This window comes from Taudactylus pleione, unplaced genomic scaffold (genome assembly GCF_031769625.1).
Source record: "Taudactylus pleione unplaced genomic scaffold, aTauple2 ptg000579l, whole genome shotgun sequence".
Lineage (NCBI taxonomy): Eukaryota > Metazoa > Chordata > Amphibia > Anura > Myobatrachidae > Taudactylus > Taudactylus pleione.
The window spans coordinates 3,828,934-3,845,043 of NW_028284981.1; the positions used below are offsets into that span (position 1 = coordinate 3,828,934).

The 16,110-nt window shown below is 48.5% G+C and overlaps 1 protein-coding gene across 1 annotated transcript; it reads left to right on the forward strand.

Moving 5' to 3' along the window:
• Positions 1 to 9,814: 9,814 nt before the first annotated feature.
• Positions 9,815 to 15,256, forward strand: LOC148481460 (EKC/KEOPS complex subunit LAGE3-like). Its single transcript, XM_088453501.1, has 3 exons — positions 9,815 to 9,914; positions 12,663 to 12,791; positions 15,013 to 15,256. The coding sequence occupies exons 1-3, from the start codon at positions 9,859 to 9,861 to the stop codon at positions 15,128 to 15,130; spliced, it is 303 nt and encodes a 100-aa protein (XP_088309627.1). The 5' UTR covers positions 9,815 to 9,858; the 3' UTR covers positions 15,131 to 15,256.
• Positions 15,257 to 16,110: the final 854 nt, after the last annotated feature.

Consider the following 16,110-nt stretch of genomic DNA (forward strand, 5'->3'; position numbering starts at 1 on the left):
TCTCCTGCTTACCTTTCTCTAGCAGATTGGCCCGCTGTCCCCATACACTAGTATCACAGATATCTCCTGCTTACCTTTCTCTAGCGGAATGGCCCGCTGTCCCCATACACTAGTATCACAGATATCTCCTGCTTACCTTTCTCTTGCGGATTGTCCCGCTGTCCCCATACACTAGTATCACAGATATATCCTGCTTACCTTTCTCTAGCGGATGGGCCTGCTGTCCCCATACACTAGTATCACAGATATCTCCTGCTTACCTTTCTCTAGCGGATTGGCCCGCTGTCCCCATACACTAGTATCACAGATATCTCCTGCTTACCTTTCTCTAGCGGATTGGCCCACTGTCCCCATACACTAGTATCACAGATATCTCCTGCTTACCTTCCTCTAGCGGAATGGTTGCTGTCCCCATACACTAGTATCACATATATCTCCTGCTTACCCTTCTCTTGCGGATTGGCCCGTTGTCCCCATACACTAGTATCACAGATATCTCCTGCTTACCTTTCTCTTGCGGATTGGCCCGCTGTCCCCATACACTAGAATCACAGATATCTCCTGCTTACCTTTCTCTTGCGGATTGGCCCGCTGTCCCCATACACTAGTATCACAGATATATCCTGCTTACCTTTCTCTAGCGGATGGGCCCGCTGTCCCCATACACTAATATCACAGATATCTCCTGCTTACCCTTCTCTAGCGGATTGGCCTGCTGTCCCCATACACTAGTATCACAGATATCTCCTGCTTACCTTTCTCTCCCAGAATGGCCCGCTGTCCCCATACACTAGTATCACAGATATCTCCTGCTTACCTTTCTCTCCCAGAATGGCCCGCTGTCCCCATACACTAGTATCACAGATATCTCCTGCTTACCTTTCTCTAGCGGATTGGCCCGCTGTCCCCATACACTAGTATCACAGATATCTCCTGCTTATCTTTCTCTAGCAGATGGGCCCGCTGTCCCCATACACTAGTATCACAGATATCTCCTGCTTACCTTTCTCTAGCGGATTGGCCCGCTGTCCCCATACACTAGTATCACAGATATCTCCTGCTTACCTTTCTCTAGCGGATTGGCCCACTGTCCCCATACACTAGTATCACAGATATCTCCTGCTTACCTTCCTCTAGCAGAATGGTTGCTGTCCCCATACACTAGTATCACATATATCTCCTGCTTACCCTTCTCTTGTGGATTGGCCCGTTGTCCCCATACACTAGTATCACAGATATCTCCTGCTTACCTTTCACTTGCGGATTGGCCCGCTGTCCCCATACACTAGTATCACAGATATCTCCTGCTTACCTTTCTCTTGCGGATTGGCCCGCTGTCCCCATACACTAGTATCACAGATATCTCCTGCTTACCTTTCTCTAGCGGATGGGCCCGCTGTCCCCATACACTAGTATCACAGATATCTCCTGCTTACCCTTCTCTAGCGGATTGGCCCGCTGTCCCCATACACTAGTATCACAGATATCTCCTGCTTACCTTTCTCTTGCGGATTGTCCCGCTGTCCCCATACACTAGTATCACAGATATATCCTGCTTACCTTTCTCTAGCGGATGGGCCTGCTGTCCCCATACACTAGTATCACAGATATCTCCTGCTTACCTTTCTCTAGCGGATTGGCCCGCTGTCACCATACACTAGTATCACAGATATCTCCTGCTTACCTTTCTCTAGCGGATTGGCCCGCTGTCCCCATACACTAGTATCACAGATATCTCCTGCTTACCTTTCTCTCCCAGAATGGCCCGCTGTCCCCATACACTAGTATCACAGATATATCCTGCTTACCTTTCTCTCCCAGAATGGCTCGCTGTCCCCATATACTAGTATCACAGATATCTCCTGCTTACCTTTCTCTAGCGGATTGGCCCGCTGTCCCCATACACTAGTATCACAGATATCTCCTGCTTACCTTTCTCTCCCAGAATGGCCCGCTGTCCCCATACACTAGTATCACAGATATCTCCTGCTTACCTTTCTCTCCCAGAATGGCCCGCTGTCCCCATACACTAGTATCACAGATATCTCCTGATTACCTTTCTCTAGCGGATTGGCCCCCTGTCCCCATACACTAGTATCACAGATATCTCCTGCTTACCTTTCTCTAGCGGATTGGCCCGCTGTCCCCATACACTAGTATCACAGATATCTCCTGCTTATCTTTCTCTAGCGGATGGGCCCGCTGTCCCCATACACTAGTATCACAGATATCTCCTGCTTACCTTTCTGTAGCGGATTGGCCCGCTGTCCCCATACACTAGTATCACAGATATCTCCTGCTTACCTTTCTCTAGCGGATTGGCCCGCTGTCCCCATACACTAGTATCACAGATATCTCCTGCTTACCTTTCTCTGGCGGAATGGCCCGCTGTCCCCATACACTAGTATCACAGATATCTCCTGCTTACCTTTCTCTTGCGGATTGGCCCGCTGTCCCCATACACTAGTATCACAGATATATCCTGCTTACCTTTCTCTAGCGGATGGGCCCGCTGTCCCCATACACTAGTATTACAGATATCTCCTGCTTACCTTTCTCTAGCGGATTGGCCCGCTGTCCCCATACACTAGTATCACAGATATCTCCTGCTTACCTTTCTCTAGCGGATTGGCCCACTGTCCCCATACACTAGTATCACAGATATCTCCTGCTTACCTTCCTCTAGCGGAATGGTTGCTGTCCCCTTACACTAGTATCACATATATCTCCTGCTTACCCTTCTCTTGCGGATTGGCCCGTTGTCCCCATACACTAGTATCACAGATATCTCCTGCTTACCTTTCTCTTGCGGATTGGCCCGCTGTCCCCATACACTAGTATCACAGATATCTCCTGCTTACCTTTCTCTTGCGGATTGGCCCGCTGTCCCCATACACTAGTATCACAGATATATCCTGCTTACCTTTCTCTAGCGGATGGGCCCGCTGTCCCCATACACTAGTATCACAGATATCTCCTGCTTACCCTTCTCTAGCGGATTGGCCCGCTGTCCCCATACACAAGTATCACAGATATCTCCTGCTTACCTTTCTCTGGCGGAATGGTCCGCTGTCCCCATACACTAGTATCACAGATATCTCCTGCTTATCTTTCTCTAGCGGATTGTCCCACTGTCCCCATACACTAGTATCACAGATATCTCCTGCTTACCTTTCTCTTGCGGATTGGCCCGCTGTCCCCATACACTAGTATCACAGATATCTCCTGCTTACCTTTCTCTTGCGGAATGGCTGCTGTCCCCATACACTAGTATCACAGATATCTCCTGCTTACCTTTCTCTAGCGGATTGGCCCGCTGTCCCCATACACTAGTATCACAGATATCTCCTGCTTACCTTCCTCTAGCGGAATGGTTGCTGTCCCCATACACTAGTATCACATATATCTCCTGCTTACCCTTCTCTAGCGGATTGGCCCGCTGTCCCCATACACTAGTATCACAGATATCTCCTGCTTACCTTCCTCTAGCGGAATGGTTGCTGTCCCCATACACTAGTATCACATATATCTCCTGCTTACCCTTCTCTAGCGGATTGGCCCGCTGTCCCCATACACTAGTATCACAGATATCTCCTGCTTACCTTTCTCTCCCAGAATGGCCCGCTGTCCCCATACACTAGTATCACAGATATCTCCTGCTTACCTTTCTCTAGCGGATTGGCCCGCTGTCCCCATACACTAGTATCACAGATATCTCCTGCTTACCTTTCTCTCCCAGAATGGCCCGCTGTCCCATACACTAGTATCACAGATATCTCCTGCTTACCTTTCTCTCCCAGAATGGCCCGCTGTCCCCATACACTAGTATCACAGATATCTCCTGCTTACCTTTCTCTAGCGGATTGGCCCGCTGTCCCCATACACTAGCATCACAGATATCTCCTGCTTATCTTTCTCTAGCGGATGGGCCCGCTGTCCCCATACACTAGTATCACAGATATCTCCTGCTTACCTTTCTCTAGCGGATTGGCCCGCTGTCCCCATAAACTAGTATCACAGATATCTCCTGCTTACCTTTCTCTAGCGGATTGGCCCACTGTCCCCATACACTACTATCACAGATATCTCCTGCTTACCTTTCTCTGGCGGAATGGCCCGCTGTCCCCATACACTAGTATCACAGATATCTCCTGTTTACCTTTCTCTTGCAGATTGGCCCGCTGTCCCCATACACTAGTATCACATATATCTCCTGCTTACCCTTCTCTTGCGGATTGGCCCGTTGTCCCCATACACTAGTATCACAGATATCTCCTGCTTACCTTTCTCTTGCGGATTGGCCCGCTGTCCCCATACACTAGTATCACAGATATATCCTGCTTACCTTTCTCTAGCGGATGGGCCCGCTTTCCCCATACACTAGTATCACAGATATCTCCTGCTTACCCTTCTTTAGCGGATTGGCCCGCTGTCCCCATACACTAGTATCACAGATATCTCCTGCTTACCTTTCTCTAGCGGATTGGCCCGCTGTCCCCATACACTAGTATCACAGATATCTCCTGCTTACCTTTCTCTGGCGGAATGGCCCGCTGTCCCCATACACTAGTATCACAGATATCTCCTGCTTATCTTTCTCTAGCGGATTGTCCCACTGTCTCCATACACTAGTATCACAGATATCTCCTGCTTACCTTTCTCTTGCGGAATGGCTGCTGTCCCCATACACTAGTATCACAGATATCTCCTGCTTACCTTTCTCTAGCGGATTGGCCCACTGTCCCCATACACTAGTATCACAGATATCTCCTGCTTACCTTCCTCTAGCGGAATGGCTGCTGTCCCCATACACTAGTATCACATATATCTCTTGCTTACCCTTCTCTAGCGGATTGGCCCGCTGTCCCCATACACAAGTATCACAGATATCTCCTGCTTACCTTTCTCTTACGGATTGGCCCGCTGTCCCCATACACTAGTATCACAGATATCTCCTGCTTACCTTTCTCTTGCAGATTGGCCCGCTGTCCCCATACACTAGTATCACAGATATATCCTGCTTACCTTTCTCTAGCGGATGGGCCCGCTGTCCCCTTACACTAGTATTACAGATATCTCCTGCTTACCCTTCTCTAGCGGATTGGCCCGCTGTCCCCATACACTAGTATCACAGATATCTCCTGCTTACCTTTCTCTAGCGGATTGGCCCGCTGTCCCCATACACTAGTATCACAGATATCTCCTGCTTATCTTTCTCTATCGGATTGTCCCGCTGTCCCCATACACTAGTATCACAGATATCTCCTACTTACCTTTCTCTAGCGGATGGGCCTGCTGTCCCCATACACTAGTATCACAGATATCTCCTGCTTACCTTTCTCTGGCGGAATGGCCCGCTGTTCCCATACACTAGTATCACAGATATCTCCTGCTTATCTTTCTCTAGCGGATTGTCCCGCTGTCCCCATACACTAGTATCACAGATATCTCCTGCTTACCTTTTTCTAGCGGATTGGCCCGCTGTCCCCATACACTAGTATCACAGATATCTCCTGCTTACCTTTCTCTTGCGGAATGGCTGCTGTCCCCATACACTAGTATGGGGACAGAATTCATCAAGCTACGAAAATACTATATTTTTAGAGTTTGAAAGCGGGAGCATTCGCCATCTTCAGATGGCGAATGCTCACGCACTCACTCCGGAGTCCTGGGATGCGAAGAGGGATCCTTTCGGAGCCCTCCGCCCCTGTCCGTCACGCATGCGCACTAGTTTCACTGCTCTGAAAGGAGCAGCGAAAAGATTCACCGCTCCGAAAGAAGCAGTGAAAAGAACTCATGGAGACAGCTGATTTTCGGATCAGCTGTCTCCACGCCGGAGCAATGATGAATTGCTCTGGCGCTCGCGACGAGTAAAAGTGTTAATTATCGGGGTCTGTTTGGACCACTATAATTAACTATAATTAACATGGTGAATTCAGCCATAAGAGTGGCTCTGTCATAAGACCGTGCAACTACTGTCACCTCTGAGAAGAGTAAATTTAAAGCTATTTTACTCTCTAAACATTTTCGGAGCCCTTGGATAAATGGCTGTATAGTGCCCCACCAAGGGGAGGAGGTAAGTAATTCCACATGGCCTGTTTAGGGAGAACCATTCTGGGCAGTTTATTGCTGTGTCTACTTGCAGCAAAGGCTGTACCAAGGGGGTGTGAGTTGACCAGGGCCGTAAGTTCATACCAGGAGCCCGGAGGCAAGATAGTTGTTGATGCTCCTTCCCAGGGCCGGTGCAAGGTTTCTTGGAACCCTAGGCATTTCTTCAGCCTTGCGCCCTCCCCCTCCACCGTGGGATAGCTACACAAGCCCTTATACATTGCCCCCAGCAGTGGTCCCCTCTATGCAGTGCCCCCAGTAGTGCCCCTTATACAGTGCCCCCAATAGTGGTCCCCCTATGCAGTGCCCCTTATATAATGCCCCCAGTAGTACCACCTATGCAGTGCCCCTTATATAGTGCCCCAGGTAGTGGTTCCCCTATGCAGTGCCCCTTATATAATGCCCCCTGTAGTAGTCCCCCCCTTTGCAATGCCCCATATATAGTGCCCCCAGTACTAGTCCCCCCCGTGCAGTGCCCCTTATATAGTGCCCCCAGTACTAGTCCCCCCCGTGCAGTGCCCCTTATATAGTGCCCCCAGTACTAACCCCCCCAGTGCAGTGCCCCGAGTAGTGGTCCCCCCGATGCAGTGCTCCCGGTAGTTTTCCCCCCCAGCAGTGCCTCCAGTAGTCTCCCCCCCAGCTGTGCCCCCAGTAGTAGTCCCCCCACCCATGCAGTGTCCCCAGCAGTAATCCGCACCTTTGCAGTGTCTCCAGTAGTGGTTCCACCAGTGCAGTGCCCCCAGCATTAATCCCCCCAGTAGTAGCCCCCTCCAGTAACCTCCCTCCAGCAATGCCCCCTGTAGTAATCATGCCTCCAGTAGTAGCCTCCCCCCAGCAGTGCCCCCAGTAGTAGTCGTGGCCCCAGTAGTAGCCTCCCCCCAGCAAAGCCCCCAGTAGTAATCGTGCTCCCAGTAGTAGCCTCCCCCCAGCAGTGCCCCAGACAGACACACATGGAAGAAAAAAAAAAAACTCCACTTACCTTAATCCTCGCTCCGGCGTCCGCCCGCTCTGCCTGATGGGAGAGAGATCATGACGTCTCTCCCATCACTCACTGCAGAAGCCGGAAAATGGAGCTCATGAGTGGACTCCAGCCCGGCTTTGGCAGTGGGCGCAGCAGCCGATGGGAGTCTATCTGACTCTCATCGGCTGCTAAAACAAACACACAGCTGCCGGCGGCAGTATGTTTGTTCCTAGTAGTGTAGTGTGGACTGCACTTATGTGCGGTCCACACTACCGCCCTGCAGTGGCCGGCGCTCTTAGGCAGCTGCCTAAGTTTGCCTAGTGGTAGCGCCAGCCCTGTTCCTTCCTCCGCATTCACTACCAACACTCCAATTCCAGCAGCACTCACACACTCCCCCTAACCAACATTCACTACCAACACCCCAGCAGCACCTAGTCACACACTCTCCTCTCCCCTACATTTATCTCCAACATATCAGCAGCACCCAAACACCCCCTTTGCATTCACTACTAAGACTCTAGTAGTATCCAGATACACACTCCCCCCCCTCCCCATTCACTTCCAACAGCCCAGCAGCAGCCAGACGCACTCTGTCCCCTGCAATCATTGCAAACACTACAGCAGCACCCAGATACACTCTCCCCAACCCCCCACAGTCACTTCTAGCACCTTATCAGCACCCAAACACACACTCTCCCCCCTGCATTCACTGTCAACATCCCAGCTGCACAAAGGCACCCCTCTGCATTCACTACTAACACCCTAGTAGCACCCACACTCTCTCCTCTGCATTCACTGCAAACACCCCAGCAGCACAAATACAATCTTCCCCCTGCAATCACTGCCAACACTACACACCCTCTCCCCCTTCATTCACTACTAACACCTTAGCAGCACCCAGACACACCATCCCCCCTGCATTCACTGCTACCAAACCAGCAGCAGCACCCAGACACACACTTCTCCCCCGATAAACTTCCAATACCCCAAATACTCCAGCACACTACCTGTTGTTCATCATGGTCTTCCATTCTTGCTATTTGTTGCTCTCACAGCAACAGCAGTCAGCAGGTCCACGTGTGTGAGGAGGAAGAACCAACAAAGGAAGGAGGGCCATGCACTCTAGCCTCTGTCCCATCACTTTTATGTACATTGGTGCTGTTTCCTTGCTAGAGATCCGTCCCAAAAGACCCGATTCCAGGCCCTGGGAGAGGGAGGGCTCTGGCACATGCCCCCTGGGCTCTCTGCTTATTCCTGTTCTGGGGCGCATAAAGCAGAGTCTGGAGCAAAGAAGGAGGTCAGTCCGCCTTCCATTGTCTCTTGTATTTATGCCCCTGGGTGTAATTGCCCAACTTGTGGGATACCTGTAGAGGCGCCTGACTTCCTGGAGAGCCACCAACTTTCGGCTGCTGGTCTCATCTTCCTATCAGCACAGGTGATGTTATGAGGATTGGCAAGGGCCTGCCCAGGACATTAAAAATCCCTGGCAATGCCTTGCTTGCAACCATGGTCCTCCCAGCCGGAACTCCGTTAGGCTGTTTGATGAACGCGTCTTTGATCTTTGATTGATCCTGCTGGAGAAATACAGTGGCTCACTTAGGGAGAAGTTTATCAAACCTTCTAAAGAGCATAAAAATATTATTACCCCCATAATTTAGTATATATAATGAACTATTATATTGTCCACGTAATTATGTTATTTATTATTATAATTATTTGCTCACAATCATAAATAAACTAGATAATTATTCCCTATAAATATATTTATTCATTGTTTGGGCCTCTTAATTAAGGGCCTGATTCAGAGATGGACGGAATTGCAGAGCCGAACACAAGCGGCTGCGCAATTGCGTCCATCTGTAATGTAAATGCAGCAGCAGGTGTCTGTAGGAAACCTCCTTGCTGCATCTGCGTTCCCAGGGTCTGGCATCACCATCGCAACCATCACGACCGATGGCCAGGCTGCGCTGAAGCTTACTGCAGCCTGGCTGGGTTATGGCAGCTGCGAGGCCAAGAAATCTGCGCAGTGGTGTCACAAGGGGGGTGCGGGCCAACACCCAGGCGTCACCCTTCTACATCGTGCAGCACTCGGCTCCTGACAAAGCAAGGGAGCCTGCACTGCCCGCAGAGTGGTTCCCTGGTGCAGTCCGCAACTCCAGGACCCCCCCTCCACCGGAGCTCCCCAGTTGTTACGGGGTTCGGGCCACGAAACCCCGCCCCTTCTGCGAGCCCACACCCCTTCTGCAAGGCCACGCACCCTTCTCCAGGCAGCCCTCCCTGCACCGGGGAGGGACGCCACTGAATCTGTGTCCACCGATGCAGACCCTAGCCTCGTCCCTCCCGGAAAATTGGGGCAACACGCTGTCGAAAATGGAGGGACCGCAGCAGATATTGGAGATAGAGCAGATATCTGCTATGATCTCTCCATAATACATCTGGGGGATACTTAATATTTGCGTTCCTTTCCCCTCAAAACGGGTGTTCTCGGGGAATATGCCGCAAATATTTATTGATAGACACCTTAATACTTTCATTTAACTAATGACCCACATTGTATAAACAAGGGATAATAAAAAATTATAACATTCATACAATTTTCATTGGATGCTAAATTCGCAGCCCACAAAGTCTAGCATAAATTTGAAAACGTATTCGCCACTTCTCCTAACAGCCAGCAGGGGTCGCCAAATGATTGGCCTCCTTCCCATCGAAACCTCGTATTGGTACAAAAGTCGAGTCCTCCACGTTGTTGACGTAAGGTGACGGTCTATCGTGTTCGTCTGCTCTCTATGGTGAATGAATACTGTTTGCCAGCAGTTATGATGGCGGTGCCCGCACTGCACTTGTATCCTTTCACATGTCCTGAAACTGAAGAAAGGGATTTCATTCTGGGTGAGAGAGATGACAGTCAGGAAGGTAGAAAGTGGGTGGTGTCTGCTTGTTACCATTGATTTCATGTAATCATCCTATTGTACGTGTAGCCTGTGTGTGCTCTGTACATACATGTGTTTTCCTGTATAGGACATTATTATGTAATTTGTAGTTAGGAGATTTGTATTCTACTAGGTCATATTCACGTATAATTGGTTAAAGGATGTGTTTTCACTGATACTGGTATTCAGTAATAATGTAACATTAATTTTCTTATCAATGGCAATGGGGGATAAATGTCAGTAAAAATTCAATTTCTCCCTGTTACTGACACATTGTGTACTTACCCTCCCCAATCCACCTACTAGATATGATTACTACTAATACGGGGTTGGGTATGAAATCTCGGCTGTTTCTATGCTGCTGGTCACTATACCGACAGCCAGAATCCTGACCCCGATAGGAAGTCATGGTAAGTATTTTTCTAACCCTAACCCACCCTCCCCGGTGCTTAACCCTAACCTCCCTCAATAGTGCCTAAGCCTAACTTCCCCGCACCCTAAACCTAACACTCCCTCCCGGTGCCTAAACCTAACCCACCCTCCCCGGAGCCTAACCCTAACCTCCCCCTTCCCGCAACCTAATCCTAACACTCCCTACCTGGTGCCTAACCCCGCTACCTAACCCTCCCCTCCCCCTAACACCCCGATACTTACCTTCGGGATGCCGGCGGTTGGGATACTGGTGCTGGGATCCCAACCTGTCGGGATATCGGCACCGGTATTCAGACCGTCGGAATTTCGCACGCCGGGATGCCGACTACATCCCCTAGCACGTTCTGGAAGGATGTTGGTGTTCCCTAAATAGGGGCATGTCATTATACCGACAGTCGGTTTGCCGGTGCTTAGAATACCGGCGCCAGAATCCCGAGTGTTTGTAAAAAGTGTTGATTGTATTTTTCTAAAGTATTTACAGTGAGTGTCGTTCTGACTCCTTGTCATTAGTAATATTCTGCATTCCCCACTTCATTTGTGAATGCAATAACCTGGGTTAAGTGAAATAGCTGAAATTAAAGATATCTTACACATTTAGCTAGGACTGTTGCAGTTAGAAAATAAGTGGTAAAACCAGAAGTAGACTATTATTAATCTGGGAAAATGTGTCCCATTGGTAGGTGTAGGTAAAAGTAGAATGTGTTTTGCCAAAGCATTCTTTAATTATGCACATTTGTTAGATTATACAAGCAGAAGACAGACGGCAGCTGCTAGGTGTTGCTGATTGTTAGTCTGGTCCCTGCTTTTGGCTTACCACACGCTATTAGGACCTTACACACAGCAGGTTTCTAAAGCTGCCAATTCACGGAATTTAAAATGGCAATAGTAATAATTGCTAAATATGACTGGTTTTGCATTTAGTGCTGTTTCCTGTTTAAATTCAGTGGTCAAAGCTGTGAAAACTGACTGTTTAATAAATTCACCCCTCAGAATTTCACTGTGTGTAAGGGATAAATACGCAGCCAGTGTATGTTTTATTAGTTTGTTTTCTTTGCATACTGTACATTTTCTATTACATTTTGCAGAGGATTTGTGTTTTATGTCATAAAAAGGTGATTGGCACTGCTGATTGTGGTACTAACTGGATATGATCAGTCTCCTCACTACCGCTGCTCCCCATAGCTCTAATTCCCTCTCTGCACCTCCCATGGCTTGGCTTCTCTCTTCTTTCACACAGATTTGCAGCCATATACTGTACATGTGCAGCTGTTTCCAGGTAACTCTCTGATTCAGCGAAGAAAGGAAAAGGCAGACGTCAGTTGGCACTTATAGCATACCGGTGCCAGGAGAGAGAGCAAAGGGTTCTCACCACACTGGTAGGGGGACAAATTGGCAGCTCCTGCTGCCAATCATACTCCCTCTACAAATGCAGTAGAGCAGGGGTATTCAACATGCAGACCTCCAACTGCTGTGAAACTATACATCCCAGCATACCCTGCCACAGTTTTAACATGCCCTAAAAGCCAAAACTGTGGCAGGACATGCAGTTATCTGTAGTGCACACAGCAGCTGGAGGGCTGCATGTTGAATAGCCCTGCAGTAGAGGATGCTGGGAAGTCCATATTAAATATGCTGAATCTGAGCCCACATTAATCCTTTGCATCCTCTTCTACCCTTTCTGCTATGTCTGTGCCCTGCTAGGAGACAGGTCATCATGGTAGATTAGGGTGTAGAAGTGACATGTCCATACTTATCAATTCATCGTTTCATTGGCCTCTTGTATGTCGCTTTAAAATAAAGATGATGGTTTGTGGAATAGAGTGCCAGAAATATTACACAGTGCAAAACAGGGCATATGTACAGTAGCTTTTATAGAATAGTGATGCCAGGGGGATGCCTTAGATCTATGTTTGACATTCAGTCTTGTCCAGAGCTTTATTAGCCTTTAGTACATTTATGTTATAGGCCAGAGGTTCCCAAACTCGATCCTCAAGGCACCCTAACAGTCCAGGTTTTAAGGATATCCATGCTTGACCACAATTTGATTTAACCACCTGTGCTCAACCGTGGATATCTCCAAAACCTGAACTGTTGGGGAGCCTTGAGGACCACGTTTGGGAACCTCTGTTACAGGCATAATGATGTGCTGCTAAGAGTAGGACTCTAAAAGACCATTGTTACTGTCGACACACAAGATTGTCCCTTACATTTCCATAACTACGGTACAGCCAGCTTCACGTGCCCTTCCCCTGCTCCAGAGAGGCCCAGATCGCTCACGACACGCTGAGCCCGGACGCAGAGCCCAGGAAAGGAGGTGTCAGCAAGACCCTGAGCATCACAGACAATGTTCTCCATGTGTAAGTGACTCTTCTCCAGCTCAGACCTCAGCTTGCGGGAGCCAAGTGGTCATGTTCAGCTGTATCCCGATCAGGGTGTAATAATCTGTGCTCTCTGGGCACTGTCTTCTGTTATTTTCAAAGTGCATGCAATATAACACAACCATAGTTTTCTGCGTAAAAACCTGCAGCGTGGTTGCCATCCAGCCCTCCATACAGAAGTGTAAGAACTTCCCAGCTGTATAAACAATTGCGCACACCGCTTCCTCGCTGATTTTAGCGAGTATTCCATCACAAACCACTTGACATCTACAAACATGAGCAACAAGTAGGCAGGACCTACTGTCTTCCCCATCTACCTGTTCCTGTACCTCAAGTCACAGCTGGGCTGATTGTCAAAATAAAATGGTGTTAGAGCTGGTGGCCGGTACCCAGCCATGGTATCTATAGTAAGTGGTTTGCTAGACCACTGTCCATGACCATGATTAGGCATCGGTAACAAACCCTGTTCCCACAACAATGGGCAGACATTGTCTGCTCTGACCTTGTCCCAGCTGAGCAGATCCATTCCGTAGAACCCAGCATCTCCTACTCAGAACCAACTCATTATTGTGTGTCCTGGCCAGAAGGTGACTCACTGAGCCTCACCTCCCAAATAACTGACTGAACTGAGCAAGTACCCACCAGACCTTGGTGACTATCCCGTCCCGCTCTGTCTCTGATCGGTCCTCACGGGTAGCCGATACTGTCAGGCTCTTTTGCACTTCAGTGCACCATGTTTATTCCCGTACTAACCAGATAAAATGGCTGTCGTACAATACACAGACTGTAAGAACTCAGGCCCTCATTCAGAGGCGGTCTCAAGAAGCGAGCGCTCTCTCTGAAAGAGGGCGGCCGTTTCAAGTGCGGCCTCCTGGTCGCTAGCTAAGCTGTAGGTTAACACCTACAGCTTTAGCGACCCACCAGGTTGATGGTCGCGATGGTCAAGACCATCGGGGCTTGCGACAAGTCCCTAACGTTGGGTCTCGGCAACCGCAATCCCCAGGGAGCTTCCTGCTCTGATCGAGCAGGAAGCTCCCCACTGACATCACTGCTGATGTCAGTGCGGCCGCCCACAAAACGGCAGGCGTTCCGTCAGGAATGCCTCCGTTTGTGTGGCCACCCCCCGCCCCGCCTACAAAACGGGGCGAGCTGTTGATCAACATCGACAGCCGCCCCTCTTGTAGTGAGCTCCGGAGCGAGAGAATTTCTCTCTCGCTCCGGGGCTTGCGCACGTGCAGTGCGGCCGCTGTGCGTGCGCAGGGCCTTAACATCGACCCGGTTGCAAGCGCTCAGCGCTTGCGACCGGGTCTGAATTAGGGCCCCAGTGTGCATGCCCTGTACAGTTATGTATGTTTAAAATGTGAAGTTTGTATTATTTGATGTGGGAACTAAATTAGTGGCGAATCATAAAGCGAGATATAGCAGCTGTGCGAGAGTCTTATGGAAATATAGGGGCCATGAGCACACAAGAATATCAAATAGCGAAATGTTACTGCTGCAATAGACACTAAACTGGCACCTAAAGCTGGGTACACACCTGAAAGACGGTACGACCCAGCGATGCGGCGATCGATGTACCGATACATCATACACACTGCATGATCTGTCGTACGACGGCATGAAGTAACATTGCATGCTGCGTGTAGCTACATCGTGTTCATTGCATCGTTCCGTCTGACGTGCAGCATAGCAGATGGGGCGATTCAATGAGCGATGACCAGGAACGACGGATCGGGCGTCCACACTATACGATGTGTACGATATATCGTTCGGATCTGCATCGTATAGTGTGTACCCAGCTCAAGTGTTGCCATGTTGCTGAATCATAGGCATCGGTAGCACCTTTCATTTTGTACATCATTGTAATAGTTTAGAAATAGTTATCCTTCTGCATGTATAATGCATCTGGAATATGACAACCAAAAATTGCTCCCAATTAGTGCTATATTTTTTATCAATATGAATATTTATTGTACTTTTTTTTTTTTTTTTTTTTTAATTGGAGGGTTCATAATTCTGAAAATTGACTTGGAATCGGTGCCCTATGAATATTAGCCACCCGTGATGTAATGTGTTCCCGCGGGTAGACTGTATTTTTATATATGTTGGTTTAGCTGTCAGAATGGCTGCCTGCATTGTGTTTAGATACGGTGCTCTTGGAATGAATCTCTGATCGCAGCGTTATGTTGTATTTGTGCAGACATTGGCAGGCGGATGAAGCCCGTATCCTCCGAGTGTCCGTCAGCTCTTTCCTGGAGCACCTCGCACTTGTGGTACAGACAATGGACAGATTCGGACCCGCAGTGTCGGACTCCTGACGCGCTCTACGGGCTGATTGCAAGCTCTTCTGTTGTTCTGTGTAACAAGATCTCTGACTGTTTAGCACTGTTTTGTTTTCCTGTAGATTTTATATAAAAGAAATACATTTCTTATGTTTAATAGTTTCTGTCTGGTATTATTTGACCTTTTTGTATTTGAATGTTGCACTAGTAGTAAGGTACCATATTAGTAATATGCTGTTGTACTTATCTTTATACAGATTTTGTAATTTGACATTACAGGGGATTTTATGTTTAACTAAAGCCATTTTGTCCCCAACTAGTAGGTGCAAGACTATAGCCAGTGGCCTTCTAGGAAATTTGCCCATCCCACCGTTTCAATTTTGTACATTATTAAGAGCAGTGGTTCTCAAACTCGATACTCAGGACAACCAACAGTGCATGTTTTCAGGTCTCCTCACAGAATCACAAGTGAAATAATTAGCTCCACTTGTGAATCTTTAAAAATGTGTCAGTGAATAATGACTACACCTGTGCCCCTGCTGCGTGACCTGGAAAACATGACCTGTGTGGGGTCCTGAGGACCGAGTTTAAGAACCACTGTTTATAAGAGTGAATATAATCCTGGATGGCAGTGTTTCCCAAACTCCACCTTTACAGTCCAGGTTTTAGGGATATCCATGCTTGAGTCCAGATGGATAAAACAAAGTGACTGAGGTACTCATTAAGTCACCTGTGCTCAAGCATGGATATCCTTAAAACCTGGACTGTAATGGCAGAGTTTGGGAAATTCTGCAGTATGGAGTTCACCCTTAATTAGCACATTTCCTGTGTTCTGGTCTTTGATCTGCTAGTTTTGGGTCTCTGTTGAACATCGGAGGCTGAAGTACTGTTCTTCTTCCTCAGTATAGTGGTAAATGTATTAGTGCTCATCCTATTCAGTGCTCTCATCCAGTAAGGCCCGTGGATCTCATGTATGCATTTTTTATCTGCTGATTGCTAGATGATACACTAATGGC

Coding starts and splice junctions, on each gene's coding strand:
- LOC148481460 (XM_088453501.1), top strand. CDS start 9,859: ATGGTGAATGAATACTGTTTGCCAGCAGTTATGATGGCGGTGCCCGCA. Junction 9,915..12,662: donor GCGGTGCCCGCACTGCACTT/GTATCCTTTCAC, acceptor ACTACGGTACAG/CCAGCTTCACGTGCCCTTCC. Junction 12,792..15,012: donor ACAGACAATGTTCTCCATGT/GTAAGTGACTCT, acceptor GTATTTGTGCAG/ACATTGGCAGGCGGATGAAG.